The following is a 20,098-nucleotide window of genomic DNA, read 5'->3' as shown; positions in this document are numbered from 1 at the left end:
TATATATATACCCAAGAACCTGAAAGCACAGGTTCACAAAGGCTTGTGGACACACATGTTTATAGCAGTATCGTTCACAAAAACCAAGGAGCAGAAACAACCCAAACGTCCATCGACTGATGGATAAACAGAATGTGGTATATATGTACAAGAGAATATTATTCAGCCTTAAAAAGGAATAAAGTTCTGACATGTGCTAGGACATATACGAGAGTCTTGAAAACATTATCGTAAGTGACAAAAGCCAGACACAAAAGGCCACATTCTGTATTATTCTATTTATATGAAATATCCAGAATAGGCAAATCCATGGAGATGTAAAGTCAAATAGTGACTGCCTAGGCTTGGCATGGGGGAAGGAAGATGGGGAGTGGCTGCTAATGGGTAGGGGGTGTCCTTACAGGGTGATGAAAACATTCTGGAATCAGTGGTGAAAGCTACACAACCTTATAATCACAGTAAAAAGCAACGAATTACAGGGGCGCCTGGGTGGCTCAGTTGGTTAGGTGTCCAACATCAGCTCAGGTCATGATCTCATGGTTTGTGGGTTCGAGCCCCGCGTTGGGCTCTGTGCTGACAGCTCGGAGCCTGGAGCCTGCTTCCGATTCTGTGTCTCCCTCTCTCTCTGCCCCTCCCTGCTCACACTCTGTATCTCTCTCCTTCAAAAATAAATAAACACTAAAAAAAAAAAACCAAAAAAAAAAAAAACCAAAAAAAACCCAATGAATTACATAATTTAAAGGGGTTAATTTTATGGTGTATAAATTGTATCTCAATTTTTAAAAATTACATTTATAACTATTTTTTTACTGTTTATTCATTTTTTGAGAGCGAGAAAGACCGAGCGTGAGCGGGGGAGGGGCAGAGAGAGGGAGACACAGAATCCAAAGCAGGCTCCAGGTTCTGTCAGCACAGAACCCACGAACCACAACATCATGACCCAAGCCAAAGTCAGATGCTTAACTGACTGAGCCACCCAGCTATTTTTAAGAATACCATCAGATTTTTTTTCAAAAGTTATCTTTTTCAGATCCCTGAAATGTTTAAGTAAAATCAGATGTAGGTTTGATTCACATGCCACTCTGCTAAAAAAAAAAATCTACTCTCAAATATATAAATTATACACCGAAAATATATCCATAAGCCTTAGCTTTGTAGAGTATATCCAATTATACTATCAACAGTAAAACTTAAACACAAGTTCACTAATTTGGATTTTGCCTAATTGGATACTGTCTATTTGAACAGGGCTTTTTCTTCAGCACTGAAGAGTATGTGTTCAGAAAATAAGTATTACTGAGTTTTTAATCCAAAATGAAAATAAATTTAATTTAGCACACTATTACAGATTAATTCTGCTAAATTCCAGAAGGGAACACAAACACATTAACAGTGATGTGCCAAACAAAGTAAGAAATGCCTCCCATACACGTTTCATTTAGTTTTCAAAACAACCCGTGAGGCAGCTACTATTGTTCTCCCATAACAGGTGAGAAAGCTGAAATTTAAACAAGTTGCATACTGGGCTCCAAGGTTACGGATCTAAGGAACATCAGAGAAAACACGTAAGCCCAAGCCTGTCTGACAGCAAAAGCTCTCGTTCTACTTCACCTCCGTCAGTTGATTTTACCTGTTCAAAAAGCAAACATGAATGAGTAGAAAAGTTAATACTGATCTGGGGATCTTTTAAATCCTTCCAAGATGACTCTGCTAATACCAGAGGATCACATTCTCTTCCTATCTCACTTACTCGTGATAGCAATCCCTTAAACGTCTGCGGTCAGCATCGTCAACTCCCTTGTCCCTTGCAGTAATATTCCAACTCTTTTAACAGCAACATAATTGTTACGTAAGGCAATATAAACCGCAAATTTCAAATACATTCTTGTACTATCGTACTATGCTAAACTCCGTTTATTATAAAACTGCTTATCAAGTGCTATAAGATACAGCATAAGTTATTTAGCAAATCATTCTGATAACTCTCAAATTATATCTTGATTTTTAGATGCTGACGGAAAGATCTTTTGCTGCATTTGTCCTTCTTTATCTAAATGAAGCCACTGTCAGAGGCATGATTTGATATCGGGAACATCATCAAACTCTTCCCGTGACTGTCTCCATTAAAATGACAGTCATTTGGTGACCGGGGACCCTGACTGTGTGGGGAGCCTGCCTCCATCTCAGCTTCCAACTCTCTCCACACTCATCAAATCTCTGTTCCTCTCTCATCATCCTCTCTCTAACCCCTGGGATATATATAAAGGGAGTGGAAGAGAAGAAAAGTTTGGACGTCACTTTTTGGGGAGGCTGGGGGGAAGGGTGTGCCCAGGACAGATTGCCTTCCCCCAGACCTATCCCCTATGTGCAAAGACAGTTGCTACCCTCACCATCATGGGGTATGTCTCAAACAAAGAAAAGCTCTGCTGAACCAACCTCAAAGACTATTACGCAATCTGAGCACATATGCTTTGCATGAAACACCTGTTTATATCACTGGTTCCTGACAAACCTCCCAAATGCTATCTGCTTGTCCCCTTAGCACATTTCTTTGGAGGTTCACAGATGGGGGCCACAACTCAGCTGCACAACACAAATCCTCACAGCTGCATCTCTGGACTTAAAGCAACTCCCCAGTCTCCCCACCCCTCAAATAACATAATTTTGCAGCTTGCCCCCTAGCTGCACTGCACAAAATCAGAAAGTATGTTGAAGCGTGAAGAGATGTCCTTCCTGAAATTCTCCCCACCTCTGGACTTATTTTAAGAAATAACAGTGGCACCTGGGTGGCTCAGTTGGTTAAGCATCCGACTGTGGCTCAGGTCATGATCTCACGGTTCACGAGTTCGAGCCCCACATCGGGCTCTGTGCTGACAGCTCCGAGCCTGGAGCCTGCTTTGGATTCTGTGTCTCCCTCTCTCTCTGTCCCTCCCCTGTTCATACTCTCTCTCTCTCTCTCTCTCAAAACTAAATAAACATTAAAAAAAATTTTTTTTTTAAGACATAATAAATCTCAGCGCACCTGGGTGGCTCAGTCAATTAAACATCAGACTTTGGCTCAGGTCACGACCTTGCAGCTGGTGAGTTCAAGCCCCACGTCGGGCTCTGTGCTGACAGCTCAGAGCCTGGATCCTGCTTCGGATTCTGTGCCTCCCTCTCTGCCCCTCCCCCGCTCTCACTCTGTCTCTCTCTCTCTCTCTCTCTCTCTCTCTTTCAAAAATAAACATAAAAAAATTAAAGTCAACAGGTAAATTAAATCCATGTGGTAAGAAACCAACCATATCTTATAGTAACTTATCTTGGGCAAGTTGCTTAAACACTGTGAGACTCCCCACTTACTTAGCAGTAAATATAATATCTGTAATTTAGGAATATTGCAAAGGTCACAACATAATATCTCTAACTTAGGAATACTGCAAAGGTCACAAAGAACAATGGCTTAAAAAAAATCTCTGACACAAAACATCCACTTAACACATCATTCACATTCCTGAATAAGAGAATTAAAATATTAGTTAGGGTCTGAACTTAGTTATGTGCACCAAAATGTCTCAAAATTAAATAATTTCATTATTATCAGAGTGGTATAAACAATTTTTTTCTTTGAGATGGAGAACATTTTCCCCCAACTGTTAATTCCTCCACAGGAGAAAAACACAAAACAAAAACATGACAGAGCCCAACATTTTTTTAAGTGACTTATTTCAAGCAACTAATTATTTGTTCATTTGTTTAACCATCCCTTGGGACAATCTGTAATCTCCTCTGATAAGAAATGTGTAGAAAACAGACCTAACTTTTTGTTGTTGTTCAATTATTAGGAGGATACTCGACATTTGAGCTCACACAAGTATCCCTCAGGGAAATGCTCTGCGTGCCATTAGCACTATTCTTAATGAGGAAAAGCACAGAACTCCTTTAGTTCAATGCCAGAATTGTTTTATCTTCGAGTCAAAAGAACAACTATTTGGAGTAACACCAAAACAAGCATTTAACAATTACAAGCAGCAAGCTATTCAGAAGCATCATATTGTTAATGCTTCTCTAGTTGTAAATAACCTTATGGTATCAAATAAAATATCTGTCAGCAAAAATTTAAGTCCCAGATACCTTTTTATTGAACTGCTTTATTCCTTAACTTTAAAAGAAAAAAAAAAACAAAACACCTTTGTTTCCACTTAAAGAACCTCATTTTAAGGACTTACTACAGAAAAGTGAGATGCAGGGAACCCTTAAAATTTTAATCCATACGTAGCTAATCTTCCAAAAAAATGACAAAGGGGCCCCTGGGTCGGTTGGGTGTCTGACTTCAGCTCAGGTCATGATCTCACAGTTTTTGAGTTCAAGCCCCGCATAGGGTTTTCTGCCATCGGCCCCAAGCCGGTTTCAGATCCTCTGTTCCCCCCTCACTCTGCACTTGCACCGCTCGCCCTCTCTCAAAAAAAAAAAAAAGAAAAAAAAAAAAAAGAACATTAAAAAAATTTTTTAAATAAACTGACAAAGAAAAGACAGGGACCTAAAATGAAATATGGTGCTTAAAATAATCCTCGATGATACACTGAAGTGGGAAAATCTAAAGATCACTCCCATTTTATTAATGCCCTACCTAAGCTCTTTCCAAGAGTGCAGTGTTTCCTTCCTAAGAAACACGACTAATACTCCTCTGGCCTTTTTTTCTGCATTTCTGTTTTGTTCTATGAGCCAAGTGCGACTTTCTAGTTTCTTTTCATATCACTATCCATATGGTCCTCGCCCTGGTTTAAAGTCTTTCCTTACACTTTACTCAGTGATGAATGAAGAACATACCAAACACATTACTGGGCCAAATCAAGCAGATCTACAATGTCCCGCCAGAACTTTAAGTTGCCTGGGTTCGTAGGGCTTAACCTCGAACTAACTTGAAATTCAGATGTAAATACATCATCACATGACAACGCACCAACACTGTGAGGAAAATATGCAAGTTTTTACCGAAGTGTAAAAGTTTTAAGCACGGATTGAAATCAAAGTGAAGACCACTGTAGTTAGCTTTTAGTGTATGTATTATGTTGCCATCAAATTTTATGAGATAGGCTTACTGCACGATGTGACAGAAAAATGATCAAGCTTATGGAAGTTATTCCAACTCTTGCCTCTAGTTACCCAAGTTAATCGAATGTTTAGAAGGTGTAGAATGGGATTTGGTTACTCTGATGCAGTAAGACATTAGACCATACTGCTTCTTCAGATCAAGGACTTTCTAGAAACTGAGAGAGATCCAACTTGCTCCCCAGTACCAACTCCACCACCTAGTACAGTCCTTGAGATTATACACGCATACCTACTTACACACAGCAGGACCACCGTGACTGAAATCTGCCTGCCATGGATCTTTCTAGTGTGGTCAAAGCTACTACTCCAGCTCTAGGGGAGGGAACAAGAGCGCTAAGTCACTGGCACTCCTCACGGCAGCATACTACTCACGTATCAACAAATGATAAATACCACTCCTCCCGATCTCTAGCCACGAAAAGACCTACAACATGTCTGTGGCCTGGAAATGCCACTTTTGGATTCCAGTCAACCCTGAGAACTGACAAAGGTCAACGTGCTGGATGTTTAAGCTTACCTCCTCCCCAATCCACTTCCACTGGAAGAGGCAGATAAAAATTTCAGGAGATCAAAGAGAACAAGGCAAACATTGCCGCAAACATTATCTGCCCAGCCTAACAACTAGAAATGTCAGGGTGCCCAAGAGAAACCTCACCAAAGGGATTCTGACAAAGGACATCATTAATATGAATGGTATGGCTGTTTCACTAAACACGGCACATATTTTCACCACAAGACTCCCATGAAGGGTTTTTTTTAAAGTTTTATTTATTTAAGTAATCTCTACACCCAAAGTGGGGCTCGAACTCACAACCCTGACATCAAGAGTCACACACTCTTGACTAAGCCAGCCAGGTGCCCCTGCCGTGAAGAGATTATTGATGTGATTTCCCAATACAAAGATAGGCTCTGGAAAAAGAACTAAGAAAATGTCAACAGTGACTTTGTAAAAAAAAAAAAAAAAGAAAAAGAGTTATAATTTATATATAAGCTGCATAAATCTTAAATATAAATCTCAAATGTTTAACTTAATGAATTTTTACATACGTGTACAACTATGTAACACCACCCAGCTAGAAACAGAAAACATTTCTATCACTCCAGAAGGTTCCCTCATGCCTCCAGTCAGAAACGCCTGCCCCTAACCTCTACCCCTAGATAACCACTATCCTGCCTTCTAACTCCCTAGATTAATGTTGCCGTTTTGAACTTCACATAAGTGGAATTATACAGTACAGATACTCCTTTGTGTTTGTTTATTTTGCCCAACAGAATGTATGTGAGATTCATACTTGCTGGGATGCATGTTTATCATTCTTTATTGCTATGTAGTATTACACTGTACAAATATACCATCATGTACTTATTGACACTCCTGTCTGGGTCATTTTTCAGTTTTAGAATATTATGACTACAGCTGTTACAAGCTTTCTTGCCTTTGTCTTTTGGTGACACAAGCCTCACTTTTATTAAGGGTACATATCCAAAAGGAATCATACAGTAGGAGCATGTTTTTAGCTAGATACTGCCAAAGTTTTTTAAAGTATATTGTCAGTCTTAGTGCATCTGGGTGGTTCAGTCGGTTGAACACCTGACTCTTGATTTCAGCCTAGGTCATGATCCCAGGGTGATGGGATCAAGCCTGCTTGGGATATATTCATTCTCTTTCATTCTCTCTCTCTCTCTCTCTCTCTCTCTCTCTCTCTCTCTCTCCCCCCCCCCCCGCCCTTTGCCTCTCTCCCCCACTCATGCTCTCTCTCTCTAATAATAATAATAAAATGGTATCATCAGGGGCGCCCAGGGGGCTCAGTCAGTTAAGCATCTGACTCTTGACTTTGGCTCAGGTCATGATCTCACAATTCTTAAGTTCGAGCCCTACATCTGGCTTTGCACTGACACTGCAGAGTCTGCCTGGGATTCTATCTCCTGTTCTCTCTGCCCCTCCCCGCCTGCTATTTCTTTCAAACTAAATAAAAATAAACTTAAAAAAAAAGTGGCATCATCAGTCTTTATAATTAATCATGCCGGTGAGTGAACAGTATCTCATTTGACTTTACTTTGCATCACTCTAGGCAATAATGCTCAGCACCTTTTCATAGGCTTCTTAGCCATATGAATATTCACTTTTATAAGGCCCCTGTTCAAGTTTTTTGTGCATTTTTTTAAAACGGAATCTCTACACCTAACATGGGACTCAAACTCATAACCCAGAGATAAAGAATCACAAGCTCCACCAACTAGCCAGCCAGGAGCCCCTGTCCATTTTTAAAATTGCTTGTCTTTTCGTTGATTTGTAGGAATTCTGTATATGTGTCTTTTACCCAACACATAAATGTAAATGTCTTCTCTCAGACTTCAGCTTGCCTTTTCAACTTAAGAAAAGGAGGTCTGATAAATGATGTCTTAATTTTGATGAAATTCAATTGATCCATTTTTCCTTCAGCAGTTAATGCTTGTGTCATTCTTTACAATTTATTTTGAGAGAGAGAGCATGAGCCTGGGAGGGGCAGAGACAGAGAAGGAGGGAGAGAAACCCAAGGAGGCTCTGCACGGTCAGTGTAGAGCCCGACACAGGGCTTGACACGGGCTCGACGCGGCTCGATCCGCAAACTGTGAGACCATGACCTGAGCCAAGACCAAGACCAGATACTCAATGGGCTAAGCCACCATGGTGCCCCAATTTTTTTTAAAGTTTATTTATTTATTTTGAGAAAGAGATGGGGTGCCTGGGTGGATCAGTCGGTTAAGCGACTGACTTCAGATCAGGTCATGATCTCCATGAGTTCGAGCCCCGTGTCGGGCTCTGTGCTGATAGCTCAGAGCCTGGAGCCTGCTTCAGATTCTGTGTCTCCCTCTCTCTCTGACCCTCCCTCGTTCATGCTCTGTCTCTCTGTCTCAAAAATAAATAAACATTAAAAAAAAAAAATTTATTTTGAGAAACAGAGAGAGCGTACGTGTGCACCCATGGGCAAGTGAGAGAGGGGCAGAAAGAGAGAGAGAGAACCCCAAGCAGGCTCTGCACTGTCAGCACAGAGCCCGGTACAGGGCTCAAACTCACAAACTGTGAGATCATAACCTGAGCCAAAACCAAGAGTAGGATGCTTAACCAGTGACTGAGCCACCCAGGCACTGCAATGATTGTGTCATTTTTAAAACATCTTTTCTGCTACAAGATCATGAAGATATTATCACGTTTTCTTCACGAGGATTGTCTCAGCTTTTGCTTCACCCATCTCACCGATACTCAGATCTTCTCTCCCAGCCCTGACGAATCTGTCATGGTCAAGGTCGTGCCACATGACAGTACAGACTGAGTTCATTAAACCTTTTCCATTATATGCACTATTACTTAAAAAAACAAATCCCTGGTAGTAAATAACAATGACAGAAATGTACTATAATGACTCTTCATTAACTGTTTGAGTTATCACTTCAGTTTCTAGTAATACACCCCAGCTTTAACTGAGGTGAGCAGGTACTTTCTTTCACTAATATCAAAAGACATTTCAAGTGGTTGCCAGAGGCGGGAGATGGGCGAAATGGGTGAAGGGACTCAAGAGGTACAAACGTCTAAAGTCCTAGGGATGCAATGCACAGCATGGCAACTGTAGCTAATAATATTGTATTGCCTACTTAAAATGTGCTAATAGATCCTGAAAGTTCATCATAAGGAAAAATAATTACGTATGTACAGTGATGGATGTTAACTCATTTTGGTGGTCATTTCATAATATATACAATGTACACCTAAAACTAATATAATGTTATATGTCAGTTATACCTCAATAGAAAATACACACACACACACACACACACACACACACACAACAGGTGACCCTTGAACACATGGGTTTCAACTGCAATAGTCCATACATATGTGGATTTCTCAATAAATTAGTACAGAACTATAAATGTATTTTCCTTGTGTTTTTCTTAATAACATTTTCTTTTCTCCTACTTTATTGTAAGAACACAATAAATACACATAATATACAAAATGCATGTTAATAAACCGTTTACATTATTGGTACAGCTTCCAGTCAATGGTTGGCTATTGGTAGTTAAGTTTGGGGAGTGTCAAAAGTTTTATGTAGATTTCTGGCAGTGCAAGGGGTCAGCGCCCCTAATCCCAGCATTGTTCAAGGGTCAACTGTACATGTAATCATTGGGCAACAACAACAAAAGACATCTGAACATAATACAGATTGACATTTCTGAAAACAAGTGAAATTATAAATGTTCACCCTAAAATTGGACATACACTGAGCAGATACCACATAAACTCATTTCTCATGATGAAATGCCTGGAGTTCAGTGGAATCTGCTATTTGATAGAAAGAACATATAATTTCACATACTTCTATAAATCAACCTTTGAATTTGTCTTTCTTAATTATACAGTACCTCTCCTGTCAGTGAACTCACATTAAAAAAAAGGTTGAAGAGAAAAGAACCAAGCACTTCACTATTTATGCGATTCATCTGTATATATTTGAAGTGATTTGTGTTTATATAAAACCCAGTACTATCTTAAAATTCTACTATGGAGTCGCCCTGCGAGATGTTTGGGTCCATCTGGCTAGGTGATACATTCCCTGAAACTGAAACTTAGAGCCACCAGTAAGATATCCCCATAGTGGGAAATGCGACATGCCTTGTCTGAATACACCCTATGTCCTCAAGGCTAAAGTTCACTCTGTTGGGTCTTTTTTCAATTACTTTATTAAGAGCTATCGATGACTATTCTACTCAGAAAAATAAAGCCAATTTAATGTTTTTGGATTACCTTTACATTATTATGCAGAAGTCCCAATTTTTAAAAGCTAATATTTCACCAAGTGTCAATTAAAATTAATGCAACCCACACAGAAATCATGTAACACACTGGTTTAAAAAAAAAAAAAAAAGTTACCACTGACGTGAACCTGGACTTACCTGTGGTAATGGCTCTATGAAATTGATGCATGTCTTCTCCTGAGAGCTCCTGGGCTACTTGCAAGATCTTTTGTCTAACACCATCCAATTTCACTTCTGATTCTGTCAAAATCTCTTCCATATCAGGAGCACTATAATCAATATACCAGCCAGATGCTTTGTTAGTGAAAAACTGAAATCATCTAAATATCAATAAACAGGGGCACCTGGATGGCGCAGTCGGTTAAGCATCCGACTTCGGCTCAGGTCATGATCTTACAGCTTGTGAGTTCCAGGCCTGCGTCGGGCTCTGTGCCGACAGCTCGGAGCCCAGAGCCTGCTTCGGATTCTGTGTCTCCCTCTCTCTGTTCCTCCCTCCCTCTCTCTCTCAAAAATAAATAAACATTTAAAAAAATCTATAAAAATAATAAGTATCAACAAACATAGGACTGAATTAATATTGTATCTGGATGCTTCTAACTCAAAACCATAATTTTATTTTATTTATTATATTTATTAAAAATACGTAAAATCAGGGGCGCCTCGGTGCCTCAGTTAGTTAAGTGTCTGACTTCAGCTCAGGTCATGATCTCATGGTTCCTGGATTCGAGCCCCGTGTTGGGCTCTGTGCTGACAGCTCAGAGCCTAGAGCCTGCTTTGGATTCTGTGTCTCCCCCTCTCTCTGCCCCTCCCCTGATCATGCTCCGTCTGTCTCTCAAAATTAAATAAACATTAAAAAAAAACATATGTAAAATCAATTTAAGAAACAAAACAGATGAACATGTGGGAAGTGGAGGGAGGGGGAGAGAAGAGAGGGAAATAAACAAGAGACTTAATGATAGAGAACAAACTATGGGTTGATGGAAGGAGGTGGGTGGGAGATGGGACTAAATGGGTGGTGGGTACTAAGGAGGGCACTTGTGATGAGCACTGGCTGCTTATGTAAGTGATGAATCATTGAATTCTATTCCTAAAACCAATATTCCACTGTTTGTTAAAATTTAAATTTAAAAAAAGAAAAAAAATTAAAAAATCAAATCAAATCAAAATATGTAAAATAAAAAAAAAAAGTAAAATCAGGGGTGTCTGGCTGGCTCAGTCAGTAGAGCATACGACTCTTGATCTCAGGGTCATGAGTTCAAGCCCCACATTAGGCACAGAACTTTAAAAAAAAGTGCATAAAATATGAAATCTGCTCACTGACAGTAGTTATCTTTGGTATTATGACTGCTTTCATTCGGTATCTTTATTTTTCTACAATTTATTCTGAAGATTACTATTTTCTAAGTTTACTATAATAAGAATTTATTATTTTCGGTAGAGAAATCCTTACAAGATGACTTTACAAAATAACATGGCTTTTTCTAAAATATTAAAACGCTCTGCCACAGTTCTATTATTTCTTTAAACCGATGAATATTGATGTCAATTGTTTTTAAATTGCAATATGTATTGAAAAACTGTTCATAATTAATCAAAACAGTGTTGCTTCTTTCCATAAGCTCAAGTTCAAAAACAGTTTAATTTCCTTTCATAATATAAACTGAGAACTCATTAAAAAAAACAAGCAAAAATTTTAGTCAGGTTAAGATGAAGAAAAGGTTAACAGTGCCTAATTCCAAGAAATCTATGTATGGCAAATTCACATCCACTTAATAGAATAAAAACTAAACTATTAGAGAGTTATCTTAAAAGTTGCAAATGAGTGAATAGAACACTTCAGTAATATTTTTAATAATAAAAAATGGTGAATTATATTTGGATTTCCCCAAATGCTTTATAAGATACATAGTGCAAATCCTTCTAGGGGCATTTGTAATTTGTAACAATCTCTCCCTGGGCGTTGGTAGGAAAGGCAATTTCTTTTTTTTTTATTTTTTTTATTTTTTTTAATGTCTTATTTTATTTTTGAGAGAAAGACAGAGCACAAGCTGGGAGAGGGAGAGAGACAGGGAGACACAGAATCCAAAGCAGGCTCCAGGCTCTGAACTGTCAGCATAGAGCCTGATGTCAGCACAGAGCCCGACACAGGGCCTGAAAGCATGGATGCTACACTGACTGAGCCACCCAGGTGCCCCAGGGTGGGCACTTTCTAACCTCACGTAAAACAGAGAAGCAAAGAAAGCTGATTAAATGAAAAAGGATGCAAACAAAGAAGCAAAGATGAAAGACGATGATACTCAGCTGCATTCATAAGAAATTCCTGAATCTTTAAAATTTATTTTCCTCCTCTGCTTAGGCTAGTTTAAGCTGTTTTCTTTTACATACATACAACCAAGGAATCTAGGATAGATACAGAGCCTACGTAGAAAAATAACAAAATCCTACAGAAAGCAATTTCAAAGAAAAGATGTCTCAGAGCTGTAGGAAAAGGAACTTTCAAAAAATTAGTCAGTAGTATCATATGCTGCAAAAATGTAAACTAAGAGTATGTACTAGATTTAGCAATATGAGGGTAACAAGGGCAATCTCAATAGTTGTGAGGCAGAAAAGCGGATTGCAATGAGTTGGAAAACGAATGGGAACATAAATAAAGCAGATTTCCACATTTATCTAATACTGAAATTTTGCATATATCACCTAAGTAAAGCTTTAACGTAATAAGCTCTGGTAAATCACTAGAAATTTAATATTTTCACAAACAATACCTGTATCACTGAGTGCTCTTAACAACACAAAATTCCTAGTTGCTCTGAAAATAAGAACTTTCCCTTTTGGGGAGCCTGGGTGGCTTAGTCAGTTAAGTGTCCAACTTTGGGTCAGGTCATGATCTCATGGTTTGTGGGTTTGAGCCCCACATTGGGCTCTGTATTGACAGTGTAGAGCCTACTTAGGATTCTCTCTCAAGCAAAAATAATATAAAAACAGGGAGGGGGACAAAACATAAGAGAATCTTAAATATGGAGAACAGACAAAGGGTTACTGGAGAGGTTGTGGGGGGCGGGGGGGATGGGCTAAACAGGTAAGGGCCATTAAGGAATCTACCCCTGAAATTCTTTTAGCATATTGTTGCACTATATGCTAACTAACTTGGATGTAAATTTAACAAAAAGAAAAAAGAAATACCTATTTCCTTAAAAATCAGAAAACCCAAAAAAAAAAAAAAAAAAAAGATTCTCTCTCTCTGCTCCTCCCCCACTCACACTCACTGACTCTCAAAACTAATACTTAAAAAAAAACTTTCCTCCCTATTCTGATTAAAATATTTATTCTTAAAATCTTCTTGCTGCTAACATCCTCCAATCCCAGTATTCATAGAATAAATCACAGAATCTTCTAACAGCTAGGTACTGTCCACTGAAGTATAAAGCATTACAAAGTACGTATATAACATATATCAAAGGGTATGCCACTGGAACAAATTTTAGAGATATTTACTCACCTTGTAATTCTATGGAGGAGAAAAATTGTCCTTTTACTTTCCACAGTTATATCCCGACTAAGTTTCACAAGTCTCTCGTATTTGTCATGTCTTGCATCAAGTTCCTGCTGAAATGCTAAGAACACATTATTACAACCATAAGCATGCATATTCTATACTTTGAGCCTATCAAACATTGTTGATAGGCACAACAGAGCAACTATTATTTACTCTATTTAACTCTTATCTATTTACTCTTAAACTATTTATTTACTCTTATTTAACTATTATTTACTCTATATATAAGATATAAAATATAAAAATAAAGAGCAAATCATCTCATTTACTTTTAAAGTATTTGGAAATTACCGACTGTGTTCTTTGAACACAGGTATGCTTTAACTGGGTTTTGCCACTCACAGCCTCACAGTAAGATGTATATACTGTAAAAAAAATACCCCATCTAGTAAACATGAGATTGTTATCACAGAACTATCACACAGGACTTTAAAAAATTCCTTCCAACTACCTAAGTTACGTAACATTTTTAATCACCTTATTTTAATCATATGCAATATTATCTCCCCTTCAAAAAAATTGATTTCATTAAAAAATTAAAGTTTATAACTTTTAATGACATCAATTTTCTGAATTTCCAAGCCCTAGTCACTAAAATACCCACAAACCACTTAACTCTTAATTAATAACCACTTTATTTCAGAAGCATTGTTACCCCAAAGACCCAGCAAACTGCCTGCCCTATAGGGAGCACCCAGATGTATTTTGCATGAATTTAAAAAACCCAAAACTTGAATAAACTATTAACCAAATAACAGGCTGACAAGAACCAAAGACATCTGCCCTTTTATTATTGAGATAATAATTAAGTTCGGATTTTGTCTACTATTTCAAGACAATCAAAAGTTTTTACTTATTATGAACATTAATGACTACTGTGAATTAAATACTATGAACACATAGCTCCTATCCTCGAGCTTAGTCCAGTATAAGACAGAATTGTAAATAAGTAAATAAAATACACAATAAATCTATGTAAAGGTTTGGGAAAGCAGGGTCCACATTCTTCTTGTTCACTCCTAACACATACTAGAACATGATAGATGATCAGTATTTCATGACTGAATGGATGAATGGATCATTAATAAATGCAATATCTGTCAATAAATTTGCTTGAGAGAAAAATCACAAAGGCTTCAAAGGAAGAAGCTACTTGAGCAGGGTCTTGAGGAAAACCACAGTTCACCAGATGGACAATGGGGGTACCAAATGAGAAGCAACCCCGAGCTTAAAGAATTACATGTGAAAAGGCACAGAAACATACAACAGCAACATGTGCTTGGAAACAAGCAGCTCTGTGTCAGATGTGCCACAGAGTATCAGGCTGGGGAACAGGTGGCCCATTGCAGTTTTCCACTGTGTATACAGTCATATCAATACACTCTCTAATCAATCACAGCGGTCTTATACCTCTGAAGATCACTGTAAGTGCTGTGGTGGTTTTAAAACATGTCTGCACATTAAGGAGGGCACTTGTTGGGATGAGCACTGGGTGTTATATATAAGTGATCAATCACTGGGTTCTAGTCCTGAAGCCAAGACAGTGTATTTTTTGAGAATAATAATAATAATAATAATAAAGATGTGGTGTATGTATACACACTCTCTCTCTCTCTCTCTCTCTCTCTCTCTCTCAATGGAATACTACTCAGCGATGAAAAGTAATGAAATCGTGCCGTGTGCAACAATGTGGATGGAATTGGAGGGCATTATGATAAGTGAAATTAGTCACAGAAAGACATATCATATGATTTCACTCATATGCAGAATTTGAGAAACTTAACAGATGAACATAGGGGAAGGAAAGGAAAAATAAGATAAAAAGAGAAAGGAAGGCAAACCGTAAGAGACTCTTAAATACAGAGAACAAACTGAGGGTTGATGGGGGGACAGTGTAAGGTTAAATGGGTGATGGGCATTAATAACGAAGGGCACTTTTTGGGATGAGCACTGGGTGTCATATATAAGAGATGAAATTATTGGGTTCTACTCCTAAACCTAAGACTATACTGTACATTAACTCGAGAACGAATGAATGAATAAAATAAAATATGCCCACAAATTATTCCACCTTCAGTAGGGGGAAACTAATTCCCTTCCCTTTAAATATGAAGTTTTTAAGCTGCTTCATCTCTAAGAGAGGGTAGCAAAAGTGACTATGTATCATGTCTGAGATCAGGGCATAAGGACACTATGGCTTCCTCCTTGCTCTGACTGGGGGAAGCTAGATGCCGTAACATCAGGACACTCAAGTAGTCCCATGGAGGAGACCATGTGAGGAAGTGAGAGCTGGCTGTTGGCAGAAGGCCTAACTTGCCAATTGCTGTGGATCCTGCAGCCCCAATCTAGCCTTCAGATGACTGCAAGTTGGAATGGACAGCTCAAGCCCTCTCAGGTTCCTGAGCCACAAAAACTGTAAGGTATAGGAGGGTGGCTGGAGGATACAGGGAAGGAGAATTTTGTTTTAGGGCTTGTTTTGAAACAAAGAGCAACCTGACCCAGTTAAAAGGACAACTGTGGAAAAGTACATACATACACATAAACATTATATATACGAATAGTATATACATAACACGTATATATATGATTTACTAACAGAGTTCCCACTCTGTGCAAAATGTTAAGAGTCAAAACAAAAGTGTGGTCCCCGTCTTCAAAAGTCTGGCTGAGATGGGGCGCCTGGGTGGCGCAGTCGGTTAAGCGTCCGACTTCAGCCAGGTCACGATCTCGCGGTCCGTGAGTTCGAGCCCCGCGTCAGGCTCTGGGCTGATGGCTCGGAGCCTGGAGCCTGTTTCCGATTCTGTGTCTCCCTCTCTCTCTGCCCCTCCCCCGTTCATGCTCTGTCTCTCTCTGTCCCAAAAATAAATAAAAAACGTTGAAAAAAAAATTAAAAAAAAAAAAAAAAAGTCTGGCTGAGAAAACAAAACCATCACATGCTTAAAAGTTATTAACTACATATATATATATAAACATATATACACACATATACACATACACACACATATATACATATATATACACATCTGACGTTTATTTATATATCAAGTACACAATAATTTTTAGTTCTATGGCATGTCTGATGTTAACTGTTTACCTGTAATGAAAAAAAAAAAAAAAAGTGAAGACTTCAGTAATCTCGACTTTAATGGCAGACCTAGCACCATAGCCAACCTCCAGGAAAAGTAAAAGATTCACACACCCACATCTTAAATTCTGATGGGCTGGTTTTTTGTTTTTTGGGGTTTTTTTTGCGTGCACAACATGTCTAAATTATCCTTGTTACAACCTCTTTAGTTCTCTTCCCTTCGTCAACTTACATTACAGAGAACTTACATTTGAAGGCCAACATCACAGGTGAAGATGAATTAACATCCTTCCCTTCTCTTCTCTGGTTATGTGGGAAATTGTCATGCTTCCTTTTCCTGAACCCTCCTGATCCTTATGTAGAGAAGGAGAAAAAAGTTGGACAGGGCTCTTCCACCAACAAGACTTACAACGTAACGTCAGCTAACCCCTTCCTTCCTCTTAAACCAGCGTCCACGGGGCTCTCGCCTTACAGGCTTTCCCAGCGGACTCGCAGAAAAGCAGCCTTGCCTTTTCTCCCCAAACCTTCAGCTCACCTCACTCAGGCTTCCACCAATGGCTTCCCTGATCTGGCACAAGGTGGAGCAATTACCGAACTAAGATTAAAAATAACAGGTCTTTAAGAAAACGAGAGGTGTCAACAGGACCAATGTGGCCGGGAAATCACCGGGGCCGCCGCCTCCCCGAGCCTGCAAGGGGAGAGGGCATCCCTCAAGGGTGAAGAGAGGTGGAAAATCCGACAAAAAGGATGGAGATCCTCCCCCTTTGAATAAATAACGCCCAGTGCCGCCGAGGACGCCACCTTCTTTGCTGCTCATGTCGTCACGGCCTACGGCGAGATGAGCGGAGACTGAGGGCCTTGGAGCGAGACGAGTGCGCAAGGTGCCGGCCGGAGACCTGCCGAGGAGCCCTTTGCAGCCGGCCGACGTCTACGCACTGGCCGGAAGCGCGCGGCTGCAACCACTCACGCCTCTCCCTCCGCCCTCGCACACTTCCGGCCTGCACGCCGGCCCCCTCCCCCCGCCCCTGGCTCCGCCCCGCGCACGGCCCGGGGACCTCGCGCCCGCGCTCTGTTGTTGTGCCTGCCCTCTGCTGTGCCTGGAGACAGAACGCCTTCACACACTTCACTGCGTGGTCCGTTAATAAAAGAGACGACGGAAGCGAGGCGTGTGTGAAAGTGGAAAGAGGCGGAATATGTACGTGATTTTTTTTTTTTTTTTCCTCCAGGCTGCCTTGGAACACCCCCGCGTTTCCTCCGTGTGGACCCAGCCTTCCGCGCGATGAGTAGTGGGAATTGTAGTTCGCCCGCAGCTGCTGGCCCTGCGGCTCTCCCGACCAGGGTATGCGGAAGAGCGAGCCCTCGATCACCAATGGGAAGGTCTTTTCAGCCTCGAGGCCGAACCTTGGGGAGTTGGGAGTTTACACTTTCCATTCCTGGGCGTGACACCTGGAGGTCAAATGATGGAGATATGAAAATCAGTAAGCGTTCTGTCTGACGAGGGCAAAACCCGCCTTCTGCGCTCCTCCCCCTTGCTCCCCGCCTGTCTCCCAGTTTCTGCCCCCTCCTCCGCCCGGTCTCGCTTTACTCCTTTTTCCTTGTGTCTCTATAGCTAGACGGCCTGCTGGCTCCGCCAGTGAGTGGCTGTGCGACCCTGAGGGTAGTTAACTTCTGTTCTTCAGCTTCTTTATCTGTAAAATAGGGATAGAATGGTACCTGCGTCCTAGGGTTATTTGAGGACAAAGTGAGTTCATGCTAAGGCTCTTAGAAGAGTATCTTTTCGCATAGTAAGTGCTCAATTAAATGTTAGCTTTGATACCCTTCTCCCAACGTCGCCCTCCAAAAAGGGGGAGAGAGAAAGGTTGATAATAATAATAATAGGTGTGCACCACTAAGTTGTGAGCTTTTTATTTGGGACAGGTACTGCCATATCTTACTAGACTTACTACTATGAGGTACCACCACCCAGAACCCATAGCGCTTGTAAGTCTCTGTAAGTGTTTTTTGAAGAATGAGGTTCGTGTCATCAAGATGGGTAACTGAGTGGCAATCCAGCATCTTCTAGATAAAACTCAGGGTAAGACTTGGTAAATTGGATGGCCTAGGCCTAGTGGGGAAAACACAAGTATATTTGGTGATGCTTGTGGGCACGTGTTGTACACACGGTCTTTCCTCGTTAATTTAGGAGCAAAGAAACAGTAAATGAAACAATTTGGCTAGAACATGGCGGTATTTTCGAGCCGCAGGCCGGAGTGTGTCATAGGAAGGTTTTCTGCCCTGGGTAAGCTTTAGGGCCTCTCCCAACTCCGAAGCTAGAAAGTAACGACCATCCATCCATACCTTTCTGCATACCTACTGCTCTCTGAATATGTGAATTGATTAACCAAATTCCTTGTGGATTAAATAGGCTCTGAAGACTCTTGCTTTGTAGATTTGGGACGAATAATTCTGAGTTTGTGGGAGGTCTGACCCTGCTAACATCCACCAATATCCTCCTTCCCTGATTAGAGATGACTTGACCATGGGGGGGGGGGAGGGGAAACCCCTCTGATAGAAATATAATCATTTTAATATGTCTCCCTCTAGATCCAGAGAAGCCCATAACTTACAAACACTTTTAAAGTCAGTATTTATTATACCACAGTCTGAGAAAGGGTTTTTTTTTTTTCCTAATTCTGCTGGACTGGCCCCTCTGAAGACCTCAACTGTCCAAAAAACATAGATCAGCCATATTCATTCTCTTTCTCCAGCCACCACTACTGTTCAGCTGTTGACAGCTGTGTTACTCAAACTGCTTTTCACTGCTTCCCATAGCGATTAGAACACAAAGTTTCATAACCTGTGATGACTTCTCAAAGTACTTCAGGGACTCTTTGCCAGCACTTATTTGCATAGGCATTGCTCCAGGTATCCCATCTGTAGCTGCCCTTTAGGGAGGAAATACTTCTCAACCTTGGGTAACCTGCAGAAGGTAACTCCACCTTGTCTCCTTGCTCTGTTGCTTCAGATGCGTGCACACAGTTTGGGTATTTGGCAAAACATATTTTTGTTTGCGTTTAAAGAAGAACTACCACCCCAAGTTGGGAAGCAGAAGGTAAAACATTTTCAGCAAGAAATGTTGGTGTGGTTTTCGGAACGGATTTCCGTCCCCCTCTTACTGTTGCATTCCATTTGCCCACATTTGACTCCGAATAAAGCTCTAGACCTCTAGCACACCTGTGTTTATAAATCTTCGCATTTGTCACCTTTGTAAGGAAAAACATCTGATATCAAAATTGGTTTGAGGTATTAAAAAAAAAATCACATAATCAACTAAGAGGAGAAATACAGGCTCTCAGGATATTTTCTGTTTTAGCTTTTGCCTGGTTATGTAGTTATTAAGTAAATTCCAGTGGAGGCGGGGGGGATCATGGGAAATTGCCAGAACCTTCAGGGACCAGTTTTAAAGCAATAACCATAATATCTAAAAGATACCTATAGGGTCTGAAGGGGTATTGTGAAGTGTATACATACCAGTTCACAGATTTATTTTTCAAGCAATGGTAGGACATGGTAGGAGAAAAGGATTTTCC

General features: G+C 40.2%; 1 protein-coding gene and 1 long non-coding RNA gene across 2 annotated transcripts in view; one reads left to right on the top strand and one right to left on the bottom strand.

Annotated features, from left to right (window-relative positions):
* Positions 1-17,511, bottom strand: part of TSNAX (translin associated factor X) — a 31,773-nt gene extending 14,262 nt beyond the window's left edge. Inside the window, exons 1-4 of the mRNA XM_019419016.2 lie at positions 17,331-17,511; positions 16,778-16,882; positions 13,388-13,502; positions 10,027-10,157 (exon numbers count right to left, since the gene is read on the bottom strand). Coding sequence (XP_019274561.1) covers positions 10,027-10,157; positions 13,388-13,502; positions 16,778-16,882; positions 17,331-17,346 — 367 coding nt within the window. The 5' untranslated portion in view covers positions 17,347-17,511. The remainder of the gene's footprint in view (positions 1-10,026; positions 10,158-13,387; positions 13,503-16,777; positions 16,883-17,330) is intronic.
* Positions 17,512-17,766: 255 nt separating this feature from the next.
* LOC128779093 (uncharacterized) overlaps positions 17,767-20,098 on the top strand; it is an 84,422-nt gene continuing 82,090 nt past the window's right edge. The window contains exon 1 of the long non-coding RNA XR_008425023.1: positions 17,767-18,007. This is a non-coding gene — a long non-coding RNA (uncharacterized LOC128779093). The remainder of the gene's footprint in view (positions 18,008-20,098) is intronic.

The sequence above is a fragment of the Panthera pardus genome, unplaced genomic scaffold (genome assembly GCF_024362965.1).
Source record: "Panthera pardus isolate Hobbes unplaced genomic scaffold, ASM2436296v1 HiC_scaffold_22, whole genome shotgun sequence".
NCBI classification, from domain to species: Eukaryota; Metazoa; Chordata; class Mammalia; order Carnivora; family Felidae; genus Panthera; species Panthera pardus.
This window is presented reverse-complemented; position numbering and strand designations above follow the sequence as displayed.